The 25,892-nt window shown below is 46.6% G+C and overlaps 1 protein-coding gene across 11 annotated transcripts in view; it reads right to left on the reverse strand.

The window, feature by feature from the left end:
* TSNARE1 (t-SNARE domain containing 1) overlaps positions 1-25,892 on the reverse strand; it is a 791,067-nt gene that overhangs the window by 483,914 nt on the left and 281,261 nt on the right. For all 11 annotated transcript variants that reach the window (XM_090040739.1, XM_090040746.1, XM_090040740.1 and 8 more), the window contains 2 exons: positions 24,822-24,899; positions 7,742-7,811 (listed from right to left, as the gene is read on the reverse strand). In XM_090040739.1, coding sequence (XP_089896865.1) covers positions 7,742-7,811; positions 24,822-24,899 — 148 coding nt within the window. The remainder of the gene's footprint in view (positions 1-7,741; positions 7,812-24,821; positions 24,900-25,892) is intronic.

Genomic DNA, 25,892 nt, shown 5'->3' on the forward strand with positions numbered 1-25,892 from the left:
AATACAGAGGTATAAAAGCATGTGGTGATCCACAGTACTGAATGCTGCAGTACTAATAATAAGAAAACTGTATCCTCTCCTTTATATGGGCAAGAGGCAACCATCAATTTGTATAACCAGTGCAATGTTCAGCCTGTATCTTAGCTTTGAATCAGACTATGAAGGGTGTGGAATCAGTGAGTAGACGCACTTAACTGATGAGGGGCAGCCTACTCTTGCAATTAGTTGATTCAAGAAAATGAACCTGATTGCCTTCTGTGAAGAGATGACTGGCTCTTTGGATGTGTGGAGAGCAGTGGGCACGATATACCTTGACTTTAGCAAGGCTTTTGATACGGTCTCCCACTGCGCTCCTGCAGGCAAGTTAAGGAAGTACGGGTTGGTTGGATGAATGGACTGTAAGGTGGACAGAAAGCTGGCTGGATCGTTGGTCTCAGTAGGGAGTGATCAATAGCTCGATGTCAAGTTGCCAGCCGGTATCAAGTGGAGTGAGCCAGGGCTCGGTCCTGGTCTTGTTCAATATCTTCATTAGCAACCTGGGAGATGGGATGCAGTGCATGACAGCAAGCTGTGGGGAGTAGTAGATACACTGGAGGTAGGGCTAGGATACAGAGAGACCTCAACAAATTGGAGGATTGGGCCAAAAGAAATTGCACGAGGTCCAACAAGGACAAGTGCAAAGTCCTGCACTTAGGAGGGAGCAATCCCATGCACTGGGGCATGCTGGGACTGATTGGCTGGGGAGCAGCTCTGCAAAAAAGGACATGGGGTGACAGGGGACAAGAAGCTGAAAAGGAGCCAACAGTGTGCCCTTGGTGCCAAGAAGGCGACCGGCATGCTGGGCTGCATCTGTAGGAGCGTTGCCGGCAGATCAAAGGCAGTGATCCTTCCCCTCTGTTCGGCACTGGGGAGGCCACATCTGGAGTCTGTGTCCAGCTGTGGCCCCCCACAACAGAAAGGATGTGCACAGGTTGGAGACAGTCCAGCGGAGGGCATCAAAAATGGTTGTGGGGCTGGGGCACATGACTGGTGAGAAGAGGCTGAGGGACCTGGGCTGATTGAGGCTGCAGAAGAGAAGACCGAGGGGGATTCAACAGCAGCCTTCACCTCCCTGCAGGGGGGCTGCAAAGAGGATGGAGCTGGGCTGTGCTCGGTGGGGGCAGATGACAGGACAAGGAGCAATGGGCACCAACCAGCTCCTTTTGCCCAGAGAAAGCCCCCTAGGTATGGATACCCTTCTCCCTGTAAAATGCTGGTGATACTTCATGGCACGTGAACCTGCCTTTTGAGGCAGCATGAAGGTAATCCCAAATGATGAAATGGCTTATTATCTGTAAGATTCCTTTCCTCTCCAAACCCCAGGCTTGTGGCAGGCCAGGAAGGGCTGCTTGGTGATGAGCACCTGCTCTCCTTTGGGATGTGCACAGCAGGCAGGCAGCACAGCTGAGTCTCACAAGCCAGGCCTTTCCCCTTCCCCATGACAGACCTGCTCACAGGCTGGACCGAATTAATTCTTCTCAAAAAACTAGAGAAGAAAAGAAAACTTTGGAGTTTCTTTTTAGCAGAGCACCTGAATCGTGCACATTACACAACTCTTAATGCAAGCATTATACTGCCGCAGAAAATTACATCTAAAACGCCTATGTTAAAAGAACATTAAGACTGAAAAATGAAGCACTCAACAGCTGGGAAAATGCTAGAATTAAGGGTGCCCATGCAGCCTTAAATTCAAACACTTTATGCCCGTATGTACAGTCCCCCCTGCCCCCGAGATGCTCGCCCAATTCAGAGCGAAGGGTGGAAGGTGCTAACTTAAAGTGTAAGCTATTGAATTTTCCTTTTTAAACTTTTTCAGTGAATAGTTGTAAAGAATTATTTACTACATACCATTTCCTCACCAGGTTTTCTATGCTGCTCTTATCATAGTATGTTTGTGGGGCTTTTTAATATTAGTAAGTCCCTCCACTATGCCCCCCAGGAGAACAGGCAGACAGGTGAAAGACTGGGCTATAGAGATTAAGACTAAAAAGAAACTGTAAGTACCTCATGTCAGGCACCCAGAGAATGAGGAACAACTGCTGAACATTTCAGTTTAATTGACTTGCCCATCTTCACAAAAGAACTTTTTTTTTTGGCAAAAGCAGGGAGAAAATCTAATTTCCCCAGGCAACATTCAACTCCCGAAAGCATGAGACACTCATATCTCTTCTTGTAATACCCTCCACACCTTCCAACCTCTATAAGAAATGAATTATGGGTCCTACAGACACCATCCTCTACTCCACACCCAGGATTCATCCCCAGAGCTGGTCCGTCCTTGTGCATTGCATGAAACAGGAGAAAAACGGCAAGAGAGTCTATAATTAACGATGGTGTCATACCGCATATGCATAAGGAGGCTGAATTAAAGTAGCCCGCATAGCAGCCCAAAGAAGCATTTCCTAACATTTAAATATTTGGCATTGCAACCTTAGCACTTCTTTTACATATGAAACGCACAAGCACAGGTCAAAGCACAGTTACACCGGCCACATCCAGCTCACGGACTTTATGTTTGACACCGGTGCTATAACCTAATCAGCAGTTGTGCAAAGTGACGTTCAGCTCGATCATCCTCCAGAAGAGGTGGCCCTCTGCTCCCTTGAAGGAGGGGTGCAGGATGCCAAGCATGTTCTGAAAGAAAACCCCACCGCTGAAGAGCGATGAGCAAAGATGTTTGCTCCGGGATGTACGGATGTTCACCCCTGGACAGACACACCACTAGCTAGGCAGTCTTACGGTGCCACACACTGCTTTTTGGATAAGGAGTAGCACGCTCGCAAACCGAGCTCCAATTTTAAGGGGAAAATTAACTCTCTGGGCTCTCTCAGGCAGAAGTAAGCAGATACACTCCTCTTCCTGAAAATCTCTAAATCCCCAGTCATTTCCAATAAATGTATTATAATAAATAGCACATAATAATAATAAACAGCACATCATAACCAAATCTTTTTCAACTGTCTTCTTTTCTGCACTATGGGCTGCACTAGACAAAGTAGGGGAGGGATATGTTGAAATCGATAGTTCTCATTTGCTGTTCAAAAATAATTAGCAGTCTCTTGCTCTGGAAGAACTCTCCATATTCCAAATCAACATACCCCCCTTTCAGAAATAACTACCATATTTACTTGCATACCACACATCTTTTCCCAAAAAATTAGTTTTCCAGAACTGGGGCACATGACTTAAGGGGGAAAGTTGGGGAGGGGGTTGCCTAGAACAGAAGCATGAAGACACTGCAAGGAGGTCGCTGCTTCTCTTCCTTCCAGTCCCTCCAGCAGCTTCACGTGGGGAGGGAAAGAATCTAGCAAGGCAGATCCAAAGGTTCACCATACACCAATTTGACTCCTACTTCACCCAGAGTATAAAACCAACAGCTTGGTAGCAGGAATGGCACTTCTATTCAGGCAGTATTGATAGAGCCAATGACTTAATGGTCCATTACAATCTACCCAATTCCTGCAAATCATTCTTCATTCTGTTAGTGTTAACAAATCTCTCGGCTCTTTTGACGGCCTTAAGTTTGAACAAGTCGAACTATCCTTTGTTCACCAATTTTGCTATCCGTTACTTACTCCTGGTCTCTCTCTTCTTATTTTACAGCCCTGCAGGCTGATTTTTGCTCTGATTCATGCATGGAGGCCAGCCTTCAGCAGCAACTGCAGTTTCAGCTTTTGGGTGAGCAACCAACAGCTGCTGACAATCCAGCTGTAAAACGGTTAAACTTATATCCTTTGCTTCAGCAGCAAAGTGAGAGTGAGTGGAGTGATGATTAGGCTTTGTTCCGGTTTTTCATGGCCATAATTCTGGGAAATACTTTTTTCCTCCATCCTGCCTGTTCAAAAACAAGGTGCAGATCTTATTTGGGGGTATGTGGTAAGCAAGAAAAGACAGTGTCTGTAGATGTGGATAAAGCCAATTCAGAATAAGGTGTTCTTACTTCAGCATAACAGGTGTGCATGCAGGGAATTGTTCAGGAAGAGCTAATCTGCTTTACAGTCACAGTCCATCTTCACTGAGACCAAGTTCCTTACACAGACGAGACCTTGCATGCAGCATGTGCACAAGACAAAACGTCTGCATGCAGGTGTATGAACAGGAGTGCGAGAAGCCAACAAAACAAGCTGTTTCTTACACTGTTCCTGTGCTGGCTTGAGCACTTTATTCTGCATGGCCTTTCAACAGCTGGAAGCACTGTGGAACCGACCTCTCGTGACGTCCTCCCTTCCACACCCCCTCACGTCCCCCTATTCCCTCACAAAGCAAATATAAAACCAGGCCATGTGGCAATTTTATTGTCCAAATAAAACTCTACTCAAAGACTACTGTATTCGCCGTAACAGCAAAAGCAATAAACCAGCCACATGTTCATTCATTGCTGTCTCCGCCCCTTCTGGGTTAGAGGGCACTTAAGGGGAAACGTGGGGGAGACAGCACCCAGCCTCAGAGATCTTTTCTGAGCAGTTAACCAACAAGACGTTGCTGCACGCATAGGTTGTGCAATCTTGCCAGCTCTTAGGAATCGCAGAAACCGAGTGCCTTCAGCAGCGGTGCCCGACCTTTTTACCCTGCCAGCCAGGTCCATCTGCACGAAGCATCCAGCCGGTGGGTTCGATCCATAATGTGGAGCCAGAGTGGCCCGGGCTGGATCAGGCCACAGGGTGGTGCAGGGTCCAACCCTGATCCATCTGCTGGGAGGGGAGAGAGTGTAGGGTGGAAGGTGGGCAGCCCAGCCCTGACCTCGAAAAGCTGCGGGGCAAAGGGGTTCGGGGGTGGGAAGCAACCAGGCCCCGACTGGAATACACGAGGAAGTGGAGCTTTTCAGCCTTAATCTGGATATGTGGGGTGGGGAAGTTGAGCAGCCCAGCCTGATCCGGACAAGAGGGGGGCAGGCCAGGCCCTGATCCTGTTGTGCAGCAATGGCCCAGGCAGGCCTGGATCCAACCCACAGAGCTTCCACTGCCCTTTTTTCTCAGCTGTGGAGATCCTCATGGGTTGGATGCCATGACTCCATGGGCCAGACCTGACCAGCACTCCTGGTCTACAGGCATTATGGGCACAGCTCTTTATAAGTCCCTGTGAACCTAGGCCTGCCCTCAGCATTGTGCCGCGCCCTCTTAGCAAATCTGAGACAACAGTGAGCACAAAAAAAAAGGAGCAGGGTGGGGAGGAGAAGGCTTCTGCTGAGTTAGGGGCTGCACACCTTGCTTCCTACAAACCAGGAGTCCTCCCCTGCTCCGAAGCAGCAGGACACCCTTCCAGAGTCACAGGAGGCTGTAGCGTGGGGAGTTCAAAGTTACCCTATTTCCAAAATTAAAAATGAAATCCTGATTGTCACTGCTGGGTAAAGCACATATTCATAGAGTATACCAGAATTACACAAGGCAAGGAGAAGGATTGTAATGCTTTGAACAAATGAGAATTGTTTCTTAAAAAAGAATTTAAAGTTCTCCAAATGCCATTACGGCTGTAGGTACAGAAAGTTATCCCCGGAATAGGGGTGTCCAGCAGCCAGCAAAACATTTAATCTTGCAGAAAAACTCTTAGACAAGCACCCTTGTCGCTCGCATAAATCTTTATTAGAAAATAATTGGGGGAAAAAATCAATTTGTATGGACAATGTTGTTTGTTTTCTGGATGTTAATTATTCATTTTCCTGCTCTATTACAGGACCCATGGGAGCACTGGAGGAAGACAGGGCACTAGGAAGGGAAAATCAAAACAGTGACAGGACATTGATGGCAGCTCTCCTGTCACGGGGGTGAGAAGGGAGGATGTGGAGTCTGCCTGAGGTGCCAGGAAGAGGCGTGCAGTGCTGTGTACATCAAAAGCTGACTTTTCAACCTGAAACCACTGCACACATGCAGAAGTAGAGAGGAGCATTAAAGTTAAAAGACAGACTAAAAATGAGATTTGATGTATTTTTCATCACAAGATGTTGGGGTCAATCTTCTGGTCTTCGGGTGTCTTGGGGCTGGCTGTACTGGGTGTGTCTAGGGCTGCATACACACATTCAAATGATTTGGGAGAATACTCCTAGGTTTGTTTTCCTGGCAGAAAAAAAAATTACCCAACAGACACCTGACCAGACCTTTAAATGCTGAGCCCCTGGCGAACAGACAGCTTACAGTGCTTATGGGAGCAAAGGCTCCCTCAGTCTGCCTCAAGATAGGTGGCAGCAGTGCACAAGGCAACCCTGATTGGCTGTCCAGGGTCAGCATGCATCTTCTTGTATCACAATGTGTGGATTGGGAAGGGGAAGTGTTTGCTGGAACAAAAACAGCCCTTTGGGTAACACAATATCACCTGGGCAGGATAGGGGGAGAGGACTGGCAAGGCACCCTGGGATTCATGAGGACTGTGCTGTGGCTTCTCTCAGGAGAGAATGCACACAGACATTCGTTCTCCCAAGATTAACTCTCCTTAGAGTGATTTAACACTGACCGTCCCTGGGGTTTGGGGTTTTGTTTTTTTTTCCTCCATGAGAGGGCATTTTTGGTTTGGGAGAAAAATCCTGAACACGTGAACACTCATAGTTTCTCCTGGGAGAGAAATGACTTTCCCAGGAGTCACTGGATGTGTGTACATGACTTAAATTAGAGCAACATCTGTTTTAGAAGAGAGGAGGTTAATCACCGTCACTCTTCCAAACACACTAGGTAAAAACAAAGCCAGAATGGCATCTGCTGGACTGAACAGTTCAATATACCCAAGAGCCAAGCATACCTGCCTAGGTACAGCCAAGTGTACAAATTACCTCTAGGAAGTACACAGGAGCTCATTGTACCTACTTTGGCTGAAAAGTTCAGCTGCACACCCATATGTTTTATACGGGTGAAACATTCACAGAAAATAGCAGCACGGCAGGGGCAAGGAATAAATCAGTGAGCTCTTGAGGGTTTCAGAAACTACTTCTGCCGCTTCTTCCTTCTCTAGAAGGTACTGGCTGTATTACTGGATCTTGAAGAAATAAAGTAGTAGAAAAAAAGGACCTTTGGGGCATTTGGGCTTTCCATGTCAATGAGATAAAATCGTGAAAGGGAGCAGAACCAGAGTCTTGTCCTCAGCTTCACAAGGCCCCCTCATGACAGCAATATTGAGTTCAGGGCTGGGGGCGGGAGGGTGAATTTGTTAGCCTGACTGCTAAAAATGATGAAGTTTTAACATCCTAATGCACTACATACAGAAAGGTCATTTTAATTTTCTGATTAGTGCCCATATGATGAAAAGTAACAGTGTCTGTGTAGGGATGTGTGAGAGAAGGGCTAGCAATTTTTATCCACCAAAAGCAAGACGTAACTTACAATTCTTTTGATGTGTGTAATTGTGAGGTGTAGTGTCCCAGGCCAGTTTTCTCCCTATAAACATGCCATCCCGCTATTCCTTCCCTCCTTCCTCCAACTTGTTTGGTTGCCTTTGGCAAGGGAAACCTCTATCAGCTTCCAACTCCAGCCATCTCATTCATATTAAACAAAATAGCATGTCTGGGACGAGTGATCATTTTCCATTATCTATTTACCTTCCCCCCCAACCCAAAAACTAATGCAAGGGAAGCTTTATAAGATAAATGCATTTCCAACCATCATGAATCATAAGCATGAAGAAACACAATAGAGAAAGGGTGGTGAAAAGTTACCGAGGGTGCAGGGATAGATAAGTAAAAGGTAAAAGAAAAATCTGTAGCAATACAGTACAGACTCACAGTCCATCTCGCAGCTCTTGTGTATCGTTTGAGGTCCCCAGGGATCTAAGGCTTCTTTCCAAGGAAGTCACTGTCAACAGGAGAAAAAGAAAAGACAAAGAAATAGCACTTCGTTCCAAAAAAAGAAAAAGGATTATGTGCTTTAAATGGATTTTCCTTCACACTGCTGCATGGGGCAACTAACATATGGGCAAATGAATGCACAGAAAAATGAGATGAGAAAGGCCAGAGAAGGCACTTCTTCACCAGGGGAAGTTGATCAAGTGCAATACGAGCACATGGCACACAAGGACTGTTACAAGCGTTTGCTATTTGTGCACTGCCGTAACTGTAAATGGGCATTTCCAGCTTCCAAGTTACACTTTAGGAAGTCTCAGTCTCAGAGTCGTTAGAAATTGAAGTCTCAAGCCCGTGAATGCTCATAGACATCTTTTGTGAGAAGTTTCCGAAAGAGATTTTGAGAAGGTGCAGAAGGCAGGTGAACTTAAATTAATGATCAAAGTCTAATAGATGGGATGAAAGAAGGGAAACATACATGGTACAGGAAGGAGAAAAGGGAGTAGGGTGGCAGAGAGATATAAATGAAGGGAAAGAAGTGAGACATAGAAGGGATGAAGCAAAAACAGCTCCTGAGGGAACTGGGCTTATTTTCTCTGGAGAAGACTGAGAAGGGATTTAATAGGGTGGGTCCAAAGAGGATGGAGCCAGACTGGTCTCAGTGGGGGCAGGTGACACAACAAGGAGCAATGGGCTCAAGTTGAAGCAAGGGAAGTTGAGGTTGGATATTAGGAAGAATTTTCTTCCTAGAAGGGGGTAAATCACAAAAACAGGTTACCCAGAGTGGCTGTGGATTTTCTACCCTTAGACGTTTTTAAGACCCAGGTAGACAAAGCCTTGGCTGGGATGATGTAGCTGGGGCTGGTCCTGCTTGGAGCAGGGGGTGGACTAGATGTGACCTCCTGAGGTCTCTTCCAACCCTTGTTTTCTATTATTCTGTGAATTCCGGAGAATCTGGAAATCATGAATTATGTGATCTCCATTTGACAGGCAAACAGGCATATAATAAATGGGGGTGGGGGAGTTATTGGCTGTAGCTGTGTTGGTCTAAGGACATAGGCAGGCAAGGGTCTTTGGATAGACATGATATCTTTTATTAGGCCAACTAAATGGTTAGAAAAAAAGTTCTTTGCAAGCTTTTAGTCAGGCATAGGGAGACTGCTGATGTTGTGTGTTTTCCAAGGTAGAAAAGAAGCCAATTTACACCAAGCATGTCTGTGATAATGCAAACAAGTGGAAGTTAGGAAGAAAATGGGTAGACAGGAGAGGAAGGGAGGAAGGAAGGGAAATGTATGAAGAAATGCAAGTGGTCAGCTGGAGGCAGGTTACCTGGGGTATCAGATGTCAGGCAGGTTGTAATGTGTCATAAACCCAACATCTGTATTAAGTCCATGGTTTTTTGTATCCAGCAGATTTATGAAGTGAAGGCTGTAGGCTCATCCCTCTATGCCTGACAAAGGGTGTTTGTGCCCAAAAGCTTGCAAAGAACTTTTTTTCCAACTTTTTAGTTGGTCTAATAAAAGATATCATATCTACCCGAAGAACCCTGCCTTCAAGAAATTGGAGCACAGCAAGAAAGGTGATACTGGCACCCTTGAATGATGTCCATTGCACCCTCTGGACCCAAAAGCGTGCTCTGCTAGCATATCTGGCCCTAAACCAAATTTCCCAACCTCCAGTATGTTTGCAAGAGGCACTGTTGGTAAGCAACTACTCTGAATGTCAGGCTTGCAAAACCACTGGTACACAAGTAAATGTCCTTCTTCACCTTGAATTCTAGGTACCAACTTTACATTGTAACATTAGACATCCTGCCGGGGCTGAAAGTCCTGCTGATTAGGCCAGAGACCCAAGGGAGGTGCAACTCCCCAGGCAATAATCCCAGGCTGGGCTTCCTGCTAATGTCCCTGACAGACCCTGAACATCTGCCAGCCCCAGGCCCTTGCAGAAGTGGTGCCATAGCTGCTTTGCAGGTCTCGATGGGTGACAACCTGGCCATCTCTATACCCCAAGCGATCTTTTTTCCTGTTGCTATACTGTATGCATTAGTTGTCATCTGCCCGTTCCCTTGGAAATGCCAGATCAGATCAGATCTGCATAGTGCAATTACCTCCATAATCTCTGCTACGTTACCCGACATTGATGCTTCAGAGGGAAGCACAAACTGCTGGTACCACCCACAATGCGAGCCTAACCAGGGTTAAGTTTATGGTAGACATAAACACGCTCACTCCTTTCCTCTCACCTAGTCCCGTTCCCTTCCACTCTGCTCCCAACTGAAGCCTGCAAACATCTCCGTACATTCTTCAAATTCAATGAAGAATGCATGTCATGTATCTTCATGCATTTTTCATACAAACCATTCAGCCAAAAATCTCAGGGACCTCAGTTCCGTCTGAGGAAGAAATGAATGAAAACCAAGACTGCAGGATTTGGTGCACTGATTTAATCCAAGACCCTAGAAAAGGAACAAGTTTCCCCTCTGCTGCCAGCTCAGGGCATGGTTGTGCTCCTGGATAAGGAGTCTGGGAATGGGAGAGTAACAACCCTTGGTACTCAACATGTACAGCTCCTTCTGCCTGAGTTACCCATGGGCCTTGATGACCCACCCCAACAAATGCACGGTGTGACAGATGAGCACTGTAACTGAACTGGGTGGGTGAAACTAAAACCAGACCCAGGGCTGTGATGCCTCCCCTCTCCACCTCCCCACTTCCTCCCCTCAAATCAGCTGTGCATGCACACTTGTGTTTTGACATGGCATCATCCACAATTACCACTGAAGAAGTTAAACTACTCCACCACATATATTCTCTCTGGTGGGCACATAAAATGCAGCAAGAAGTTGCCCTTGAAACTGATCCTTCCATGCAAGACTGATCTGGAGCAATGGACCTGATCTTACCAAGTGCTGGGGGCTTCTCAGCACCCCACAGGCATTGCACAGCACTACACAGGATTGGGACCTGCAAAGAGTCTTCAGTCCAGATCAGAATGCATTGGGTGAAAGGAAGCTGACACCCACCACGAGAGCCCTGGGGGACTGTAAGACTATTATAAAACCACTAAAACTCTCAACTGGCCCCTAATCCCCTCACAATCTGAAAAGACCCACTGGTTGGTTTTCTCTGCTCAGTGTCTCCCGTTGAGACCCTGGTTATTAACCTCTGACCCACACTCACACTCCTGCTTTATCATCTTTTACCCCCGTGGAAGAATGCCATCCCAGTTTCTTCCACAACTCTTCTATTAGGTTTTTCCTTACCATTTTCTTCTCACCTGTCTGTCAGTCTGGTTGCCCTGGGTTGCCAAACAACACCTGGCCTTGACTGGGTCTCGAAGCTGATGTCAAAAGGGCTATATAAAGCTGAGACTCCCCGGGAGATGGGCGGCAGCCATGTTCAGTTACATACAACAACTGGAACATCTGCAGCTCTTTCCCTCTCTCTCAGGATGCTGAAGTGAGTAAACTACTTGGAACTTCTCTAGATATATAGCTGACTGTAATGTAGAAGCAGATCAAACAGCTACTAAGCTGACATGGTTTGTTGTGGGTTATTCTTTCATACTTCTCTATCCTGTACCCTTCCTCAAGCCTATCCTCTTTAACCAATAAAGCTCTCCACTATAACAAGCATGGTGGACTCGGGGCGGGGAAGGATTGGGGCAAGCTTTTAAGCTCCCTATGCTCAGCCAACTAAGGGAGGCTAATCTTTGTGCTTCAGGCTAAAGAAAGCACCCCAAGCTCTCACAGTGGGTCAAGCACCCTCAAGATCTACAAGGCCTGTGTACCCCAGGGGGCACAGGGCCCAGATACAGACCAGACTTCTGGGTGGTGGCAGCGATTACCCTAGGCTTGTGAGTGTGGTCTAGGAAGGGGGTCAGCCAGACGTGAGGTGGCCCAGCGGAGGCATGAGGAGCTTGGTAGGTGGATGGGCACAGTGAGGTGGGTGGCTCAGCAGGTGAGTGCCCCTGCTGGTCCACCACACCCCCCAAGAAATCAATCATTATACAGCTAATGGCCTCCCTCTAACCACTAAGAGAGGCTTCTTGTTTCCCGGTGGGCCTACCCCACCATGCGTATATAGCAAATAGGTCTGAACACACATCCTTCTTCTGGCTTAGATACCTTGCGTCGTGTCCCCACTTGCATCCAGCTGAAATGACCAATCATTTCTTTTTTATCTCAGTGCCTGGACAACATATCTTAGCCTTTTGTTTCCCTCTGTCAATTTTCTTCCACTTCTCATCAGTGAAATTGGCTTTGCTTCTCAGATCTTTCATAGCTTATCCTCTGTTTCCTTATATGATACCAAGATAGTGAAGGTGTCAGCTTGCATCGCTTATTTGCTAACTTAAAAAAAACCAAACAAACAAAAAAAAAGCCTTCATCCTTACTCCCATGCTGTCCTTCTTACAAGGAAATAACTCCCTGAAGAGATGCACAGAGCCATCCCATGTTCTTCAACACCTTTCTTAAAACTCTCAATTGTTATGATGTCTATAAAGAACTTTAAAAAGGTCAGGATGCTGGTGTGACACCACTACTGCTCACAGTGATAATCAGGAATCCTGGTTTTCTCTGATAAAAAAAAAAAATCCCAATTTTTGAATATAAAAAAAATAACCCAAAATCTGCATTTTCCCAGGATTAAAAAGAAACGTCATATATATTATATATGTGACATTAATTTGGGGTTATTTTTTATATCCAAAAATTGGATTTTTTTTTTTTTTTAATCAAAGAAAACCAGGATCCCTGGTTATCACTGTGAGCAGTAGTGGTGTCCCCCAGTGCCCTGACCTTTTTTAAGTTCTTTGTAGACATCATGACAATTGAGAGTTTTAAGAAAGGTGTTGAAGGAGAATGCCATATATATAGTGTTTCATTTGAATAATGGGAAAATGCAGAATTTTTTTGGGGGGTATATCCAAAAATTGAGATTTAAAAAAAAAAAAAATACATATATATATATATATAGAGAGAGAGAGAGAGAGAGAGAGAGAGAGTGTGTGTGTGTGTGTGTGTGTGTGTGTGTGTGTGTGTGTGTGTGGCATTTCACTTTAATCACAGAAAAATGTGGATTTGGGGTTATTTTTTTATATCTGAAAATTGTTTTTTCTTTTGGCTTTTTTTAATCAAAAAACCCCAGGATCCCTGGTGGACTCCTTGGACAGACGTAACACATCCAGCATCAAATGATAGCTACAAGGTAACTGTTACATGGCCAACATCCTGGAAAAGTTTAGCAAAACCAGCATAACTTTAACCGTGTTCCATACAGGATTAAAACTACACTGACTTAATTCACTTGTCTCACAACAGGAGCATTCAGATGCAACATTGGCACTGTAATAGTTGTTGCCCGCTTCTAGCAGCAACTCTGTCCTTTTTTTAAAACCGTTAGACTGAAGGGTATTTAGGGTGCGGCTGTTGTCGTGTCATATTTGTACAGTGCAGAGCACACACTGATTTTGTACCTACAACTGGATGCTACCATGACACCAGCTATAAGAATAGCCTTGTTAATCCATTCCAGATTCAGCTCTGCAATAGTGAGGGCAAGTGAAGACAATGCCAAACAGACATCAAAACCCCAAGGGCAAGAATGCATGTCCAATTCTCCCCATGCAGCCGGCCTTGGAGAGCAAGAGGAAGTATGCTCCATGGTCTGGTTCCAGGATTAGCAGTTGTTATGGTCCCCAATCTGCTGTAAGCAATCATGCCTTTTAAAACTAACTGCAGTGACTTCAACAGGGCAAGACTAACACTAATAAAAATGCATCGTTTTAACGTAGTGTACATGGGGGGGCACGGCTTATTCACATCTTATTCCTTATCCATTCTTATGTGCTACCACTTAAACATACAGTAAGGTACAATGATTCTTCGAGACCTCCAGTAGACAAGTCTGGATGGAGTTATGACCTTGCTGGAGAGGTAAGATCCGGAGTACCTGCTCTCCTAATTATTGCTAATCAAAGTTAAAGGGTGAGCTCTATGTTCCAATGTAGTCTTCTCATTGCAATTGCCTAAGACTCCCTCAGCTAAATTCCTTTCCATGTTTTGTCTCATATAAAATGGTACTTTTTCCCAAGACTGCCAACAATTATTTTACAAAGTTTGAGCCTAAGAAGTTCAAGTGCTTTTGAATTATGCAACTGCAAGGAAAAAAAAAAACTGGAACTTTTTTTTTTTCTCACATGCTCCCACTAGAATAGTTGCAGTTAGAAACTTGGCTTCCTTTTCATTGCACAATGACTTAAGAAAAATCAATCCAGCACTTTGAAAAGTTAACCATGAGAACCGTGTATCAACAACATAATTTGGCCTTTAATGTGCATGCTATTTAAAGTTGTTATACTACGCTTTTATATATCAATAACTATATTCTAATACAATAAAAGCCTTAGCATTTCCATCTGTCTGTCCATAATGCTTGAGGGGAGGTGTGTGGCTCAGTGTCTGTGGCATGTGGCTGGGTGGCTGTGGCTGGGTGGGTGGCTGGCTGTGTGTGTGTGGCATGTGCCTGGCTGTGAGTAAGTGGTGTGTGGCACATGGCTGGGGGGGGGTGTGTACTGTGTGGCTGGGTGGGCGTGGCGTGTGGTTGGGTGGGTACATGGGGCCAGACACAAAGCAGGATGGGGGGCAGGGAAGGGGGCTGTGCAAAGCCGGACATGGAATAGGGGCAACGCGGGGCAGGGGGTGGTTGTGCTCTGTCCCTGCCGCCCACCCGTCATTCTTGGTGGGGACTTTGCTAGTACAGTTATAACAGTGCCCTATTTGTGTGTATGCACACACGCACTCGATAGATAGATAGATATCTATCTAGATAAATAGCTATATCCATCTATATATATATAAAATATATACAAAGAGCAAAATATATATTAGTATGACTGCATACATAGGCATGTGTGTACACACGCATATACACATACCAGAACATGCACCACTTAAATGTAGAAGACAGGCTCATCTTTTAAAGGCCTGACCTTTAAATGTTTGATATTCCCATGTTATTGTTAAATTAAGAATGGTTAAGTTTGGTTTTTATATAGCAAATATGTAAAGCTGCTAGGGATCTTTCACAAGAAGGCAATAAAACACAAAAACTCATAAAAGAGTACAGATTAATGACATGGAATGAAATCTAATAAATCCTAAAGGCATAGACGACTGGTGCCTCCTGAGTCTGGGGGGAGGGGGAGGGAGGCACCTGCAGAAGCCAGCGTCAGCAGTGGGGATGGGGCTGGTGAGAAGCTGCCGGCGGTGACCACGGTGAGCATGGCCCTGTTGGAGGGGGCACGTCCCCCCCACCCCACGTCCCCCCTACCAGTCACCTATACCTAAAGGTTAATCACAGCTCTGACACTGACTCCCCATGTGCAGCTGTGGCCAAACTATTAAACCATCTGTGTCAAAGTCTGTAAAGTCAGTTATCCTTACCTCTCATACCCATTTTGTTTCTTACTCTTTGCAAAGTCTTTTGACAATAAAATGTGTAGCAAGGATCGTTCTTGTTAGAATGGATAGATGGGATGGCAAAGCTAGGTGAGGTATTGGGGGCAAGACTGGTTGAGAGGTTTCCACCAAAAAAGCCTGAGAGGCAAAATTGAGCTTCTGACTAAAACTTTGTTCATTCTGGCAGTGGTGTTGTGGGGGAAGGACAATAAATGTCTAATTCCCACAGAAAAATATCAACATTTGGGTGGGGGGGTTTTTGACAAAGAATGCTAAGCTTTTGCCTGAAAACTAGAGGTGCACCAATGCATTGGTCAGATTGGTACCGATATAAGGAAAACTGGCTGTAACGGATATCTGCCCAGTGCAGCCAATAACTTGTCCGATAATGCTCGTGCTGCATGCATTCGCAGCACAGCACTCAGGCAGCAAGGAGCACAGCTGGAAGCATGGAGAGCTACCTCCAGCTGGTAAGTCCAGTGTGGTGGAAGGGGATGGGGGAGAGAAGCAGTGTGGAGGGGGCAGATCAACCCCCCCCCCACAGTGAGGGCAGGGACCAGGGCTGCCAAGGTGAGGCGGGGGGGGGGCAGAGCTGCAGCTCTTGCGGGGGGGGGGGGGGTGGCTCCTGCCACTGCTTGCACCCCAGGAGGGCCCAGGGGGAGGGATGTCCCCCAGACCTGCATGGAGCTCTTCTCAGTGGGGGCTGGGCTCGAAGCAGGTGCTTGTGGCATGGGGGGGATGCTGCATCCACCCCAAATTTTCCCACCGCTTTGCTCCCAGTGCCACTGCTGCCAGCCACCTGGCACAGCCCCGACTCAACTCCCCACCTCCACCCACGCACTGGGAAGAGCTGGGGCTGCGCTGGGTGGTCAGCCATGGTGCTGGGAATGGAGCGGCAGCAAAATCTGGAGTGGATGCAGTATCCTCCTAGCACCACCAGCACCTGCTCTGAGCCCAGCCCCTGCTGAGAGAGCCCTGCACAGCCCCAGCTGCAACCTGCCCTGCCCCACACAGATCTGGGGGGCACACACCCCCCCATGCCCTCTCAAGGTGCAAACAGTGACAGGAGCTGCCTCCCTCCCCCATGAGCCTCAGCTCCACCCCCACCCCACCCAGCTTGAGCAGCACCTGCCCCCTCCCTCACTGTGGATGGCATCGATTTGTCCCCCCATCCCCCTTCCCCTCACTCCCCCCTCCCCTTTCAGCACACCAGACTTACCTGCTGGAGGCAACTGTATCAGAAATCAGATTGGTATTGGCCAATATGCCTTCTTAAATATTGGTTATCAGTATCGGCCCCCAAAATATTGGTGCACACCTACTGAAAACCATGACTGATTCAGAACTGCTGTGACGGTGCCTTGCAGGAATTGTAGCTCAGGTATCCTATTCATTTCCATGGGCTGGGTTTCTCAGCCAGTCTACATCTTCCGTGATGAACGATGCCCAGATTTTCACTAAGAGGAGACATGCGGTCTGACCACAAAGCCCTACGCAGACACAAAAGTGGGTGAACAAACTTCTCTTCCAGATGTGTGCATTTGGGGGAAGGATTTTTTTTTCTTCCTATTTTTTACCCTAAACATTATTCTTCCATTGGTTTTTTCCACCAAAAAAAAAAAAAATTCATCCATGTTTTTTGTAATCAGAACCAACCAGTTCTGCTTTGGGATGGATGACAACACTTGTAGATGAAAAGAGGGGGATTTTATTTGCAGTTCCCACAAAAACTCTAATGTTCTACCTAGAAAGACCCCAGAGTGGAATAAAGCCTGCTTGGCCCTTGTTCTGCCTCTCAAATCCTAGTCATCAGTTTAGCTTTTTAATTTGACTATAGAAGGCAGGAGATGATTAAATTCCAACACAATAATCAAATAAGAAGGCGCGTGTTTACAAATTTCAGCCTTCGGTTCGCTTTCGGGAACAATCTCCTGTTGGCAGCAGGTACTTCCTAACGTGTCTCCCAACCTCTGTATCCACAACGTCCCAGGCTGAAACGATACTGTAAACACTTCTGATTATCAAAGTTCATATATCCCCATGTATTGCAATCCTTGGAAATTCCCCAAAATTTCATTTACGTCATCAAAGTGCCTTGCACAACTGCCAAGGGCAACGGGAAGCCTGAGTTTTCCATAGTAGCACCAGTTCCAAGGTAACAGAAAGCTGATCTAATAACTGATGCATGCACATTTTGGGGATGTCTTTAGTGAGCATGAGTTAACTGTCTCTCAGTTATACTACAACTTTACCCCTCTCCCCCTGTGGCATACCTTTTCACACTGCATCCTGGGAAGGTATTTTCCAAATAGCCTAACTGAAGGAGGAAGCCTATACTCTTCAATTACAGAGGGACTGGGGATCCAAAGTTGCTTAAGCCAGTGTTTCTCAACACATAAGTTGCGACCCAAAAGAAGGTTGCAAGAATATTTGAAAGGGTCGCGAGCAGTCATGGAAAAATGGGTTTTCCCTTGCAAGCTGGCAGCCTTCTAGCCTGCAAGGAGCTGCTTGGAGCGACTGGATGCCGGGAGCACCATGTGTCACCAGCAAGGCTGGGGAAGGGGCTGTGGGTTAGGAGTGAGGGGCACCAGCAGTGCCAGGGGGGCTGCGAGTCGGGAGTAAGGTGCACTGGCAATTTGCAAAACTGCACAACAATGAACATCTCTTAGGAGTAATGGATGGTCACATGTAGATATTGGTGTTAATGTTTTCCTGTTGATGGTGATTTCTGTCTTTTAAAATTAAGACTGTTGAACAGCTTTAACTAGTACCGTGTAATAAGTATTTTGGGGTCAAAATACTTGTGTGCCTTCAACTTAAACTATTTAGTGGGTCAGGACTGGCCATTGATGTTTTCGAATGGGTCCTGGTACAGACAAGGTTGAGAACCAGTGGCTGAAGAAACTTTACTGCATGCATGTATGTAGTGGAAAGCAGGCCAGGAAGCAGGGTGAACATACCTGTACGTGACTGCCTGGCTCATTTCCAGAGACACAGAGTCATAGAGAAGTCGGAAGGGACTTCCAAAGGTCATCTAGTCCAACCTGCTGCCTGGGGCAGGATCGTTTCTAACCAGACCATCCCACACAAATCCGGTGTCTAAGTTTTTTAGCAAAACTACCCATTCAACCCTGGTGCAATACATGACATAACATCCGAACCAGCCACAGGTAAAGCAGAGGCAGCCAATGCCGTGCTTCTATAAAATGCTGCTAATACACACTTAAGAGACCCCCAGGAAGAAGGGTACACCTCCTGCTAGAGAGGAAAGCAAAACCTCCCAAAGCCCGTACCAATCTGACCATGGGGTAAAAGTCCTTCCTGACCCCAAATATGGTGACGGAGAGTCCTCACCTTCCCCAAGTGTCTGCTCCACTGCCTCCCTGCTCTAACAGTGAAGAAGTGTTTGGGTTTTTTCCCCTGATATCCAATCTAAACCTATTTTGGTGCAACGTCAAGTCTTTGCTCCATCTCCTATTCTGTGCAGCAAGACAAAAAAAAAAAAAAAGATGTTTTCCCTCCTCTTTATGACAGTCCTTCAAGTATTCGAGGACTGCTATCACCCCCCCGCCTCTTCGGCACCTTTTCCACCAGTTCAACATACCTAGCTCCTTCAGCCTCTCATCGTATGCCCTGCTTTCCAAGCCCTTTATCATTTGTGTCCCCTGGCTTTGGACCTTACCCTTTTCACATCCTTTTTAAAAGTGCAGAGCTCAAAACTGAACAGGGCACGCTAGGTGGGTACAAAATCCCGAGGGAAAACCCAGCACAGTCCTACTCACATTAGACTCCCAGCCAAAATTAAGGCCATGCCCCCCTTCCATCGCTCTGCAAAACAGGTTCCCATATTCTCTGTGACACCGCGCAGCTGCCACCTTTGCCCACACATCCATCGCTCTGCCAGCCTCACACTCGGTGCTTTGAAAAGCACTTGGAGACACAGCATGATAAGAGCCACTGAAGCAGTTACGCAGTAGAGAGAACAATTACTCTTTGTGGGAGGCACAAAATGGTCACAAGAATAAACAGAGGGTCTTCATTAACATCCACAGAGTTTAACCTTTCCAGAGGTCTCCCACGTAGCATAATTTCCCCATTTTTTGGGGGGGGGGGGGCCGCAGCTTTAACAAATTAAGCTGAAGTGCAACCTATATATTGTCCATTTCCAAAATGAAACACAACAGTGTCTAAAAATATTTCAAGGCCAATTAGACCATCAGAAAAGAAACCAATGCAGCAGCAAAGGCGCTGTACTTGTTATAATGAGCTCGTCAAAGAACAGAATGAGTCAAGGTGGTCTGAGTCTTTACACACGTACTCAGTCTACAAGAACGTGTTACTGTAATGTATATAATTAAAGGAGAGGAAAGGCAGCTACATCATCACAAAGATAGGCTGCTAACATACGCTGAGAAAGCCAGAACAAGCCAAAGGGATGACCCATTCTCCGAGCAAGTCCGTACTGCTGAGGTAGGGAGATCTCTGGAGAAATGAGATGGACCATCAGCTCTGCGTGACAGTAGCATAGACCTTGGACAACATCACCCTCCAGTGAGACGGCAGGAAAGGGTTTCCCTGTTTTACTAAAGTTTCAAGATTAAAATAAAAAAATCCCAATTTGCACTGAAATAAACCCAAGACCTTTCAATATCCCCATTTTTATACTCATCTTCCATGCCCTCCCCCCACAAATCAATCTCTAGCGCATAGCCAGGTTATCTATTTAAGGTACTCCATTAGTACCTGGGAGATCCAGGTTACATCTATCTATCTATGTAATGCAAAATGTAATACTTTTGACAGGAGAGTTCATAGTATTACAGTACTTAGGGTCGGAAGGGACCGAAACAGATCATCAGGTCTGACCCCCTGCCCCGGGCAGGAACGGGTGCCGGGATCATATCCTTTGATCCCAGCTGACTTCCTGCCCCCCGGGACAGGGAGCTAGACTCGATGATCTTCCGCAGTCCCTTCTAGCCCAAATGTCTATGAAATCTATGAAACCGAGAAGTTCATCTCAGAATGACACCCGCCTAGTAGCCATTTATGGCATTGACCTGGCATCAGAACCCACACTAATCTTCTCTTTCTTGCTTTGACCTGAATTTTTATTCTGCTTCTCAAAAACCACTGTACAAAATCGCTAACAAAACCAATACATTCCCCCCCAAGAAGTTGTTTTATCAAACTGGAATTTTCTGACCCCAAAAGCTTAAATGAAACAAAAAAAATTCTTTGTAGCTCTGCTTTGGGGCAAAGTAGTTTGCTATATCAGGTAACACATCAAGCCCAGCACCAGAGCCACAGGCCAATCGTGGCCACTTTACAGAGTGCCACCACTTTAAAGGTGACATCCCACATCCTCCTTGCACGAAGATTTCTGCTCAGTGACCCAGAAGTCCTTCCTTGCATCAGCACGTGTAATACACTGCTGCAGAGAGCCGGACTCCCCACCGAGGTGTAAATCAGCAGAGTCCCGCCAACTCTAAGGAACTGCAGATTTACCTAAACTGAAAGCCTGGCCCCAAGTCTTCATCTATCCTGCTGCAAGCTTTAAGAGGACTTGGAAAATGGAGCTACCCCATCTTGGCAGCTGAGAATTTATAGTGTCGGTGAGACACTGAAAACTCCTTGCTCAGGCCCCAGGATCAAAGTAATGGGACCTCACACGGCACCAACCTGTCATTACTAACCAAATAAGAAGAATTAGAGACGGAGGAGCACTAACAGAGCTCTCAGGTTCGCCATCTGGCCAGGCCAGGATTGCTCCCTCCAGTCCATTCTCCAGCGATTAGCCCTGGCAACATGATATACCGAATCAATTCCTTTTACTGGTGTTATTTATTTTATTTATTTATAAGGCATTTACTGCAAGGCAGCTAAGTGCCAGACCATAAAAAAAAAAAGACGGCAAAACTTCTAAAAACTTAAGAGCGCTCCCAGGCTCAGCAGCTATCAGGCAAAACTTCCTCCCTACAGAAAATTGCTCTCAAAGCGGAAAAGTGAGAGGGGGAGGCAAATGGCAGATGGGCTCAAATGGTTGCCAAAAGCCACCTAAATGTAACTCTCAGACTGCCTATAAATCAGACACCTATCAGTGCAATAGCTCAGCCAGCAATTCTCAACCAGGGTGCCACGTGCCTTGAGAGCCTTTCAAAGATGCCGCAGGGCACCACTCAATGTCAGCACCGGTAAGTGTGCAAACTTGAGTCACAAGATAAACCCAGATATTTACAGCAGGAATCTGCGGTGTTAAAAGCACTCTGCCCTGCTGCCCTCTTCCTGAGGTCTTTGCAACGGAAAAACTGCTCTATAATTTTTCTGGAGTCAAAACACAAGCTGGCATTTTCTCAGGAGTGCCTGAAGTCTAAAAAGGTTGAGACCCACCGACGTAAGCACCGAGGCAGCAGGAGCAGGAGGCTGGCCCGATAGCATCACTGCTCCTGGTTGCCGCTGGGACTCAAGGCAATCTGGCTGTATAAGAGTCCACAACTCTCTACAGAAGTCGTTCAGATATTCGGGGAAGACTGTTGAGACACAAAAGCGTTGCATCAAAAATGTATGAATCTCTCTGTGCTGGGAAGGCCTCAAACATGGGATCAGGGACACTAGATTACTTCACCTTAACGATACCCCTACCCCAATGGTAAGGAGGAAGCACACTCCACGCTCCCTTACCTTTCTGAAAGGGGCTGAAGATACCGTGTTCACACAGGACAAAGGGACAGAGCTGACAGAAGGGGTGCTTAAAAGTGATTTGCAGATGGTAAGAAAGAGAAATTCTTGTGAAGAAACGCAGGTGATAAGCAGCAAGTGGGAGGTCTGGCTTAGCTGTCAGATCAGACACAGTCAGAGATGGTGAGCTGAGCTGCAAAGGCTTTCTTCATTCAGAGAAAAAGTCATGGTTTGCAGACAAATCTCAGCCTGTCCCGGTCCAAACACCAGCTGACAAACTGGTGCAGAAATTGAAGTAAGAAAATGTGTGCAGGGTTTCCGAGTTTTGTCTACATCTGCGTTTTGATAAGCTACTCTATAACGAGTAATGGTGGTTCAAAATCCTGTGCTTTGTGGTGATGGATTAAAAAAAACTTAAAACACCCTACAAAGTATCATAACTATTACAGCTTGAGTGCTACCAGTTTATTCAAAAAAGTCTCCTTCTAGCCTTTTGCAGCAATGCATTAGGAGGTATTTCCAGAAAACAAAGGAAAGTATCAATGCTTCCCTGGGGGACCCCATGTGTAACACTGCATGCAGTACTGATCACCAGGGATCTGGGTTTTCTATTTGTTGCAGAAAAATGCAGAGTCTTTTTTTTCCTTTAAAGGAGAAAAGCATGGATGTTCTCCTTCAAAAGAGAAAAAAAAAAATGGGAAGCCATGGGTTTCCCCTTGCAGGCTGGTATAGAGGCCCAGCCTGCAAGGGGCTGCTAGAGGCTGCGGGGCATGGGAGGAGGGCAATCACAAGCAAGGGGCACCATATGCACGTGTGCATGCACACATACATGTGGCAGTCAGGCAGCATGGTGGAGAGCAGTTCCCTGCAGGTAAGTCTGAGCCCTGTGCTATACAGATATTTTTCTCCCTACACCAGTACTTATAGACCATGATTATGTCCTCTTAAATGTCCCAGAAAGCAAAATAAATGGAGATCTTCTATGCCTTACCTTTAAAGTATGTTGTCTGAGGTGCCAGGTCATCTTCTAGTTGCTCATCCCTGAACCCTACCTAGTTTCTTTTTTAAATGTGGGCAATACTGTTGTTCACTTCCAAGAGCTCTCAAGTGATGACACCTCTGACATTACAGAGCAGTACAAGAGAGGAAGCAAGGAGCAGAAGAAAAAGACTGAAGGTTCAAGTGGGATTCAGAAAGGCTGCACGTAATTACACAGAACCTGAATGTAGCCCATGCCATCTGAGAAAGATGTCCTAGGGCCTCGTTTCACAGCAATTTTACACTCTTAACCCCTGGACTGGCTGCACGTTAATTTTACTCCTGTTTCATTAAGGCGTATCCACTCTCCACAGCTAGTCCACCCAAGCTGAAGTCCTCCAGCTTCCCAGGATGCAGTGGCCCCTCCTGGGTCAGGACAAGCGGGGATGCTGGGGTGCAGCAGGGCCAGGTGCCCCACCAGGCATGTCTGATAGGAAGAGTACAACAGTCCTGGGGCACCCGGTGGCCACTGCGCCTCCCACCACTGCTCAGACTGGCTCTGCTCCTCCCAGGTTCAAAGACTTCAGGACATGCTGCACAAACACACGTGTGGTCCCGCGTCGCAGCTGAAGCTCACGCCACCACAGACTCACTGCTCTCGAGTCAGATTAATGTGAGCATCATCCCTAAGTAGTTTGATGCCCCTCCGATAGCAGTGCACATGCTCACAAGTGGGTCGTGATATCAGAACTGCCTCTCAGGGGTGTCTCCACTTCTGCAGCACCTGGTGAATACATGCCTTGCACATAAGCATCTCAGCCATGCACCCCTGCATGGAAAGGTCAGGAGCAAATCTTCTCCTTCTGTTGCCACCCAGCTCAACTGGGGAATGGTTTTCCCTACGCCTCATTGAACATTTTCCATTTCTGCTCCATGCCAGAGGCTCCCAAGCTCGGTGACATTGAGAGTTGCTTAACCAGCTTCCCCAGAAGCCCATTGCGCACATTGCTTGCTGCTCATCTGCATAAACGAAATACCTCGCTGGTTTTGATGACCACTCACTCACTCACTCTCTCCCTCTCCCCCCAGAACTCAAGGCTCAGAGAAAATAAGTGGGGAAAAAATAAGGCGTGGAATAAAGAGCCATGATCCAATTCTAGTCCTTGTGTGAGGAGCTCCCCACCTAGGTCCTTGGGTATCACTGATCATTCCCGGATGGGAGTGGGGAGGGGGAAACTCACGACCCTCAACTCTCTCTAGCCATTAGAAACAAGTTCCCCTTCTCAGCTGCTGTCTTACAACAGCTTAGTGCCGTGACAAATCTCATCCATCACTGACTTCAACCATCACTGAGGATCCTGAGCCTCATTCAAGAGACACTCAGCCCCTTTCACTGTTGGACCAACAGTTTCCTAAACAGGCTTACAGGGGATGACCAGGAATGGCATCCCCATTCAACACGCTGCAAAGGGGAAGAACGAAAAAGGCGAATGATCTTTTTATTTTTTTTTTTTAAAGGAAATAGCATCTGTTTTGCATGCTAATATGACAGGCTCTGAACTCTGCAGCACTGCAACACTTCAGAGAACTAGTCTGGCTCATTCCACCTTTCTGCCTCCTAATTCCTTCTTGTGTACCAGATGACACAATTAAAAATAGAAAAGGATGTGGTCTCAGCAAGGTTCAGAATGGATCTGTGCTTTTTAATGCAACATATGGTGGAATATTTTTACATCTTATAAAGAAATGTGCATTGTACGTGTGCTGAAGCTCGTGAGGCACGGCAGTAAAAATGCATTAATATCTGCTCCCTGACAACGGGGGCTCGCTGAACACTGCGTACATGCATACAAGTCATCAGCGGGATGGCATACAATCGACTGGGAAGCCTTTCATTATACGCACCATTGGAGTTAATTCGAAAGACGTTGGCTGAAGTTTCCTGAAACAATTCCTGCAGTTCGTTGGGATCAATCTGGGTGGCTGCAAGGAGAGAACAAGAAAACACGTTGAGCACAGTATGGCCAGGCCTTCCTGAGCACCAGGCTACTCTCCCAGCTGCCCCTGACTACGAATAGCACCAGAAAAGACATTTATCAGAGCTTTGTTCTCTATTTTGCCTTTTGCTGTTTGGGCACACACAAGCCCTCGCACACCAACAACTGCACAGCTGCTCCTGAAAGCTGGCAGGTTGAACACGAAACACGGGGAACCATTATGTAGCACAGCCCAAGTCTGTCCGTGTAAGGTGGACTCTTTCCATTCACATCAGCGGGCCCTGAAGCAGAGGACAGAGAAAACTTTTAGGGATCAGACTTTCAGAGCTGACCTTCCTGTTTGCCGGCACAATAACCATCAGCGTGATTGCTCACCTGCAAAGTGGTGCTGAGCATGTGCCAAGAGGCAAGTCCAAGAGAGAAAGCCTAAGTAAGCAGGAAGGGGGACCTGATCTTGCCACGTAGCTTGGAATAATTGCAGGCCTAATCAGATGACTGCCACCCTGTCCTTGCATTGCAGCTGCTCTCAGGAGGCAACATCCGGATTAGGGTCGGACTGTGCCAGATACTCTACAAAAGCCACCACCTCGATCCATTTACCATCTGATTCAAGACAAAGCACAGCCGCTTAGACCCACTAAAAGAGACAGACTAGGTTGGGGTTAGGCTGAAAATCAGGGCAGTGCTGTTCAAAGCAGGTTATGAACATGAGCTAGCTCACCCAGCAGCAGGTGATAGGCAACGTGGGTGATGGGCAACATCCAGGTGGGCTGATCAATCCCCATGGACTTCACCCAAAAAAGTAACCTGAGCTGCTCAGGGGCCTGGCCATATCGAAGTCCCAGGAGGCATCAGACCTCAGTAATCCCCACCCCTCAGCTCCCCTATTCGACCTGCTGCCTCTGAAAAATGCAGATTTTGCAAAATGCAAAAAATTAGCTTTTGAAAAATGCAGGGTATGCAAAACACTGACCAGAGC

Source organism: Crocodylus siamensis, chromosome 3 (genome assembly GCF_052110815.1).
Source record: "Crocodylus siamensis isolate JL-2025a chromosome 3, ASM5211081v1, whole genome shotgun sequence".
Taxonomy (NCBI): Eukaryota; Metazoa; Chordata; order Crocodylia; family Crocodylidae; genus Crocodylus; species Crocodylus siamensis.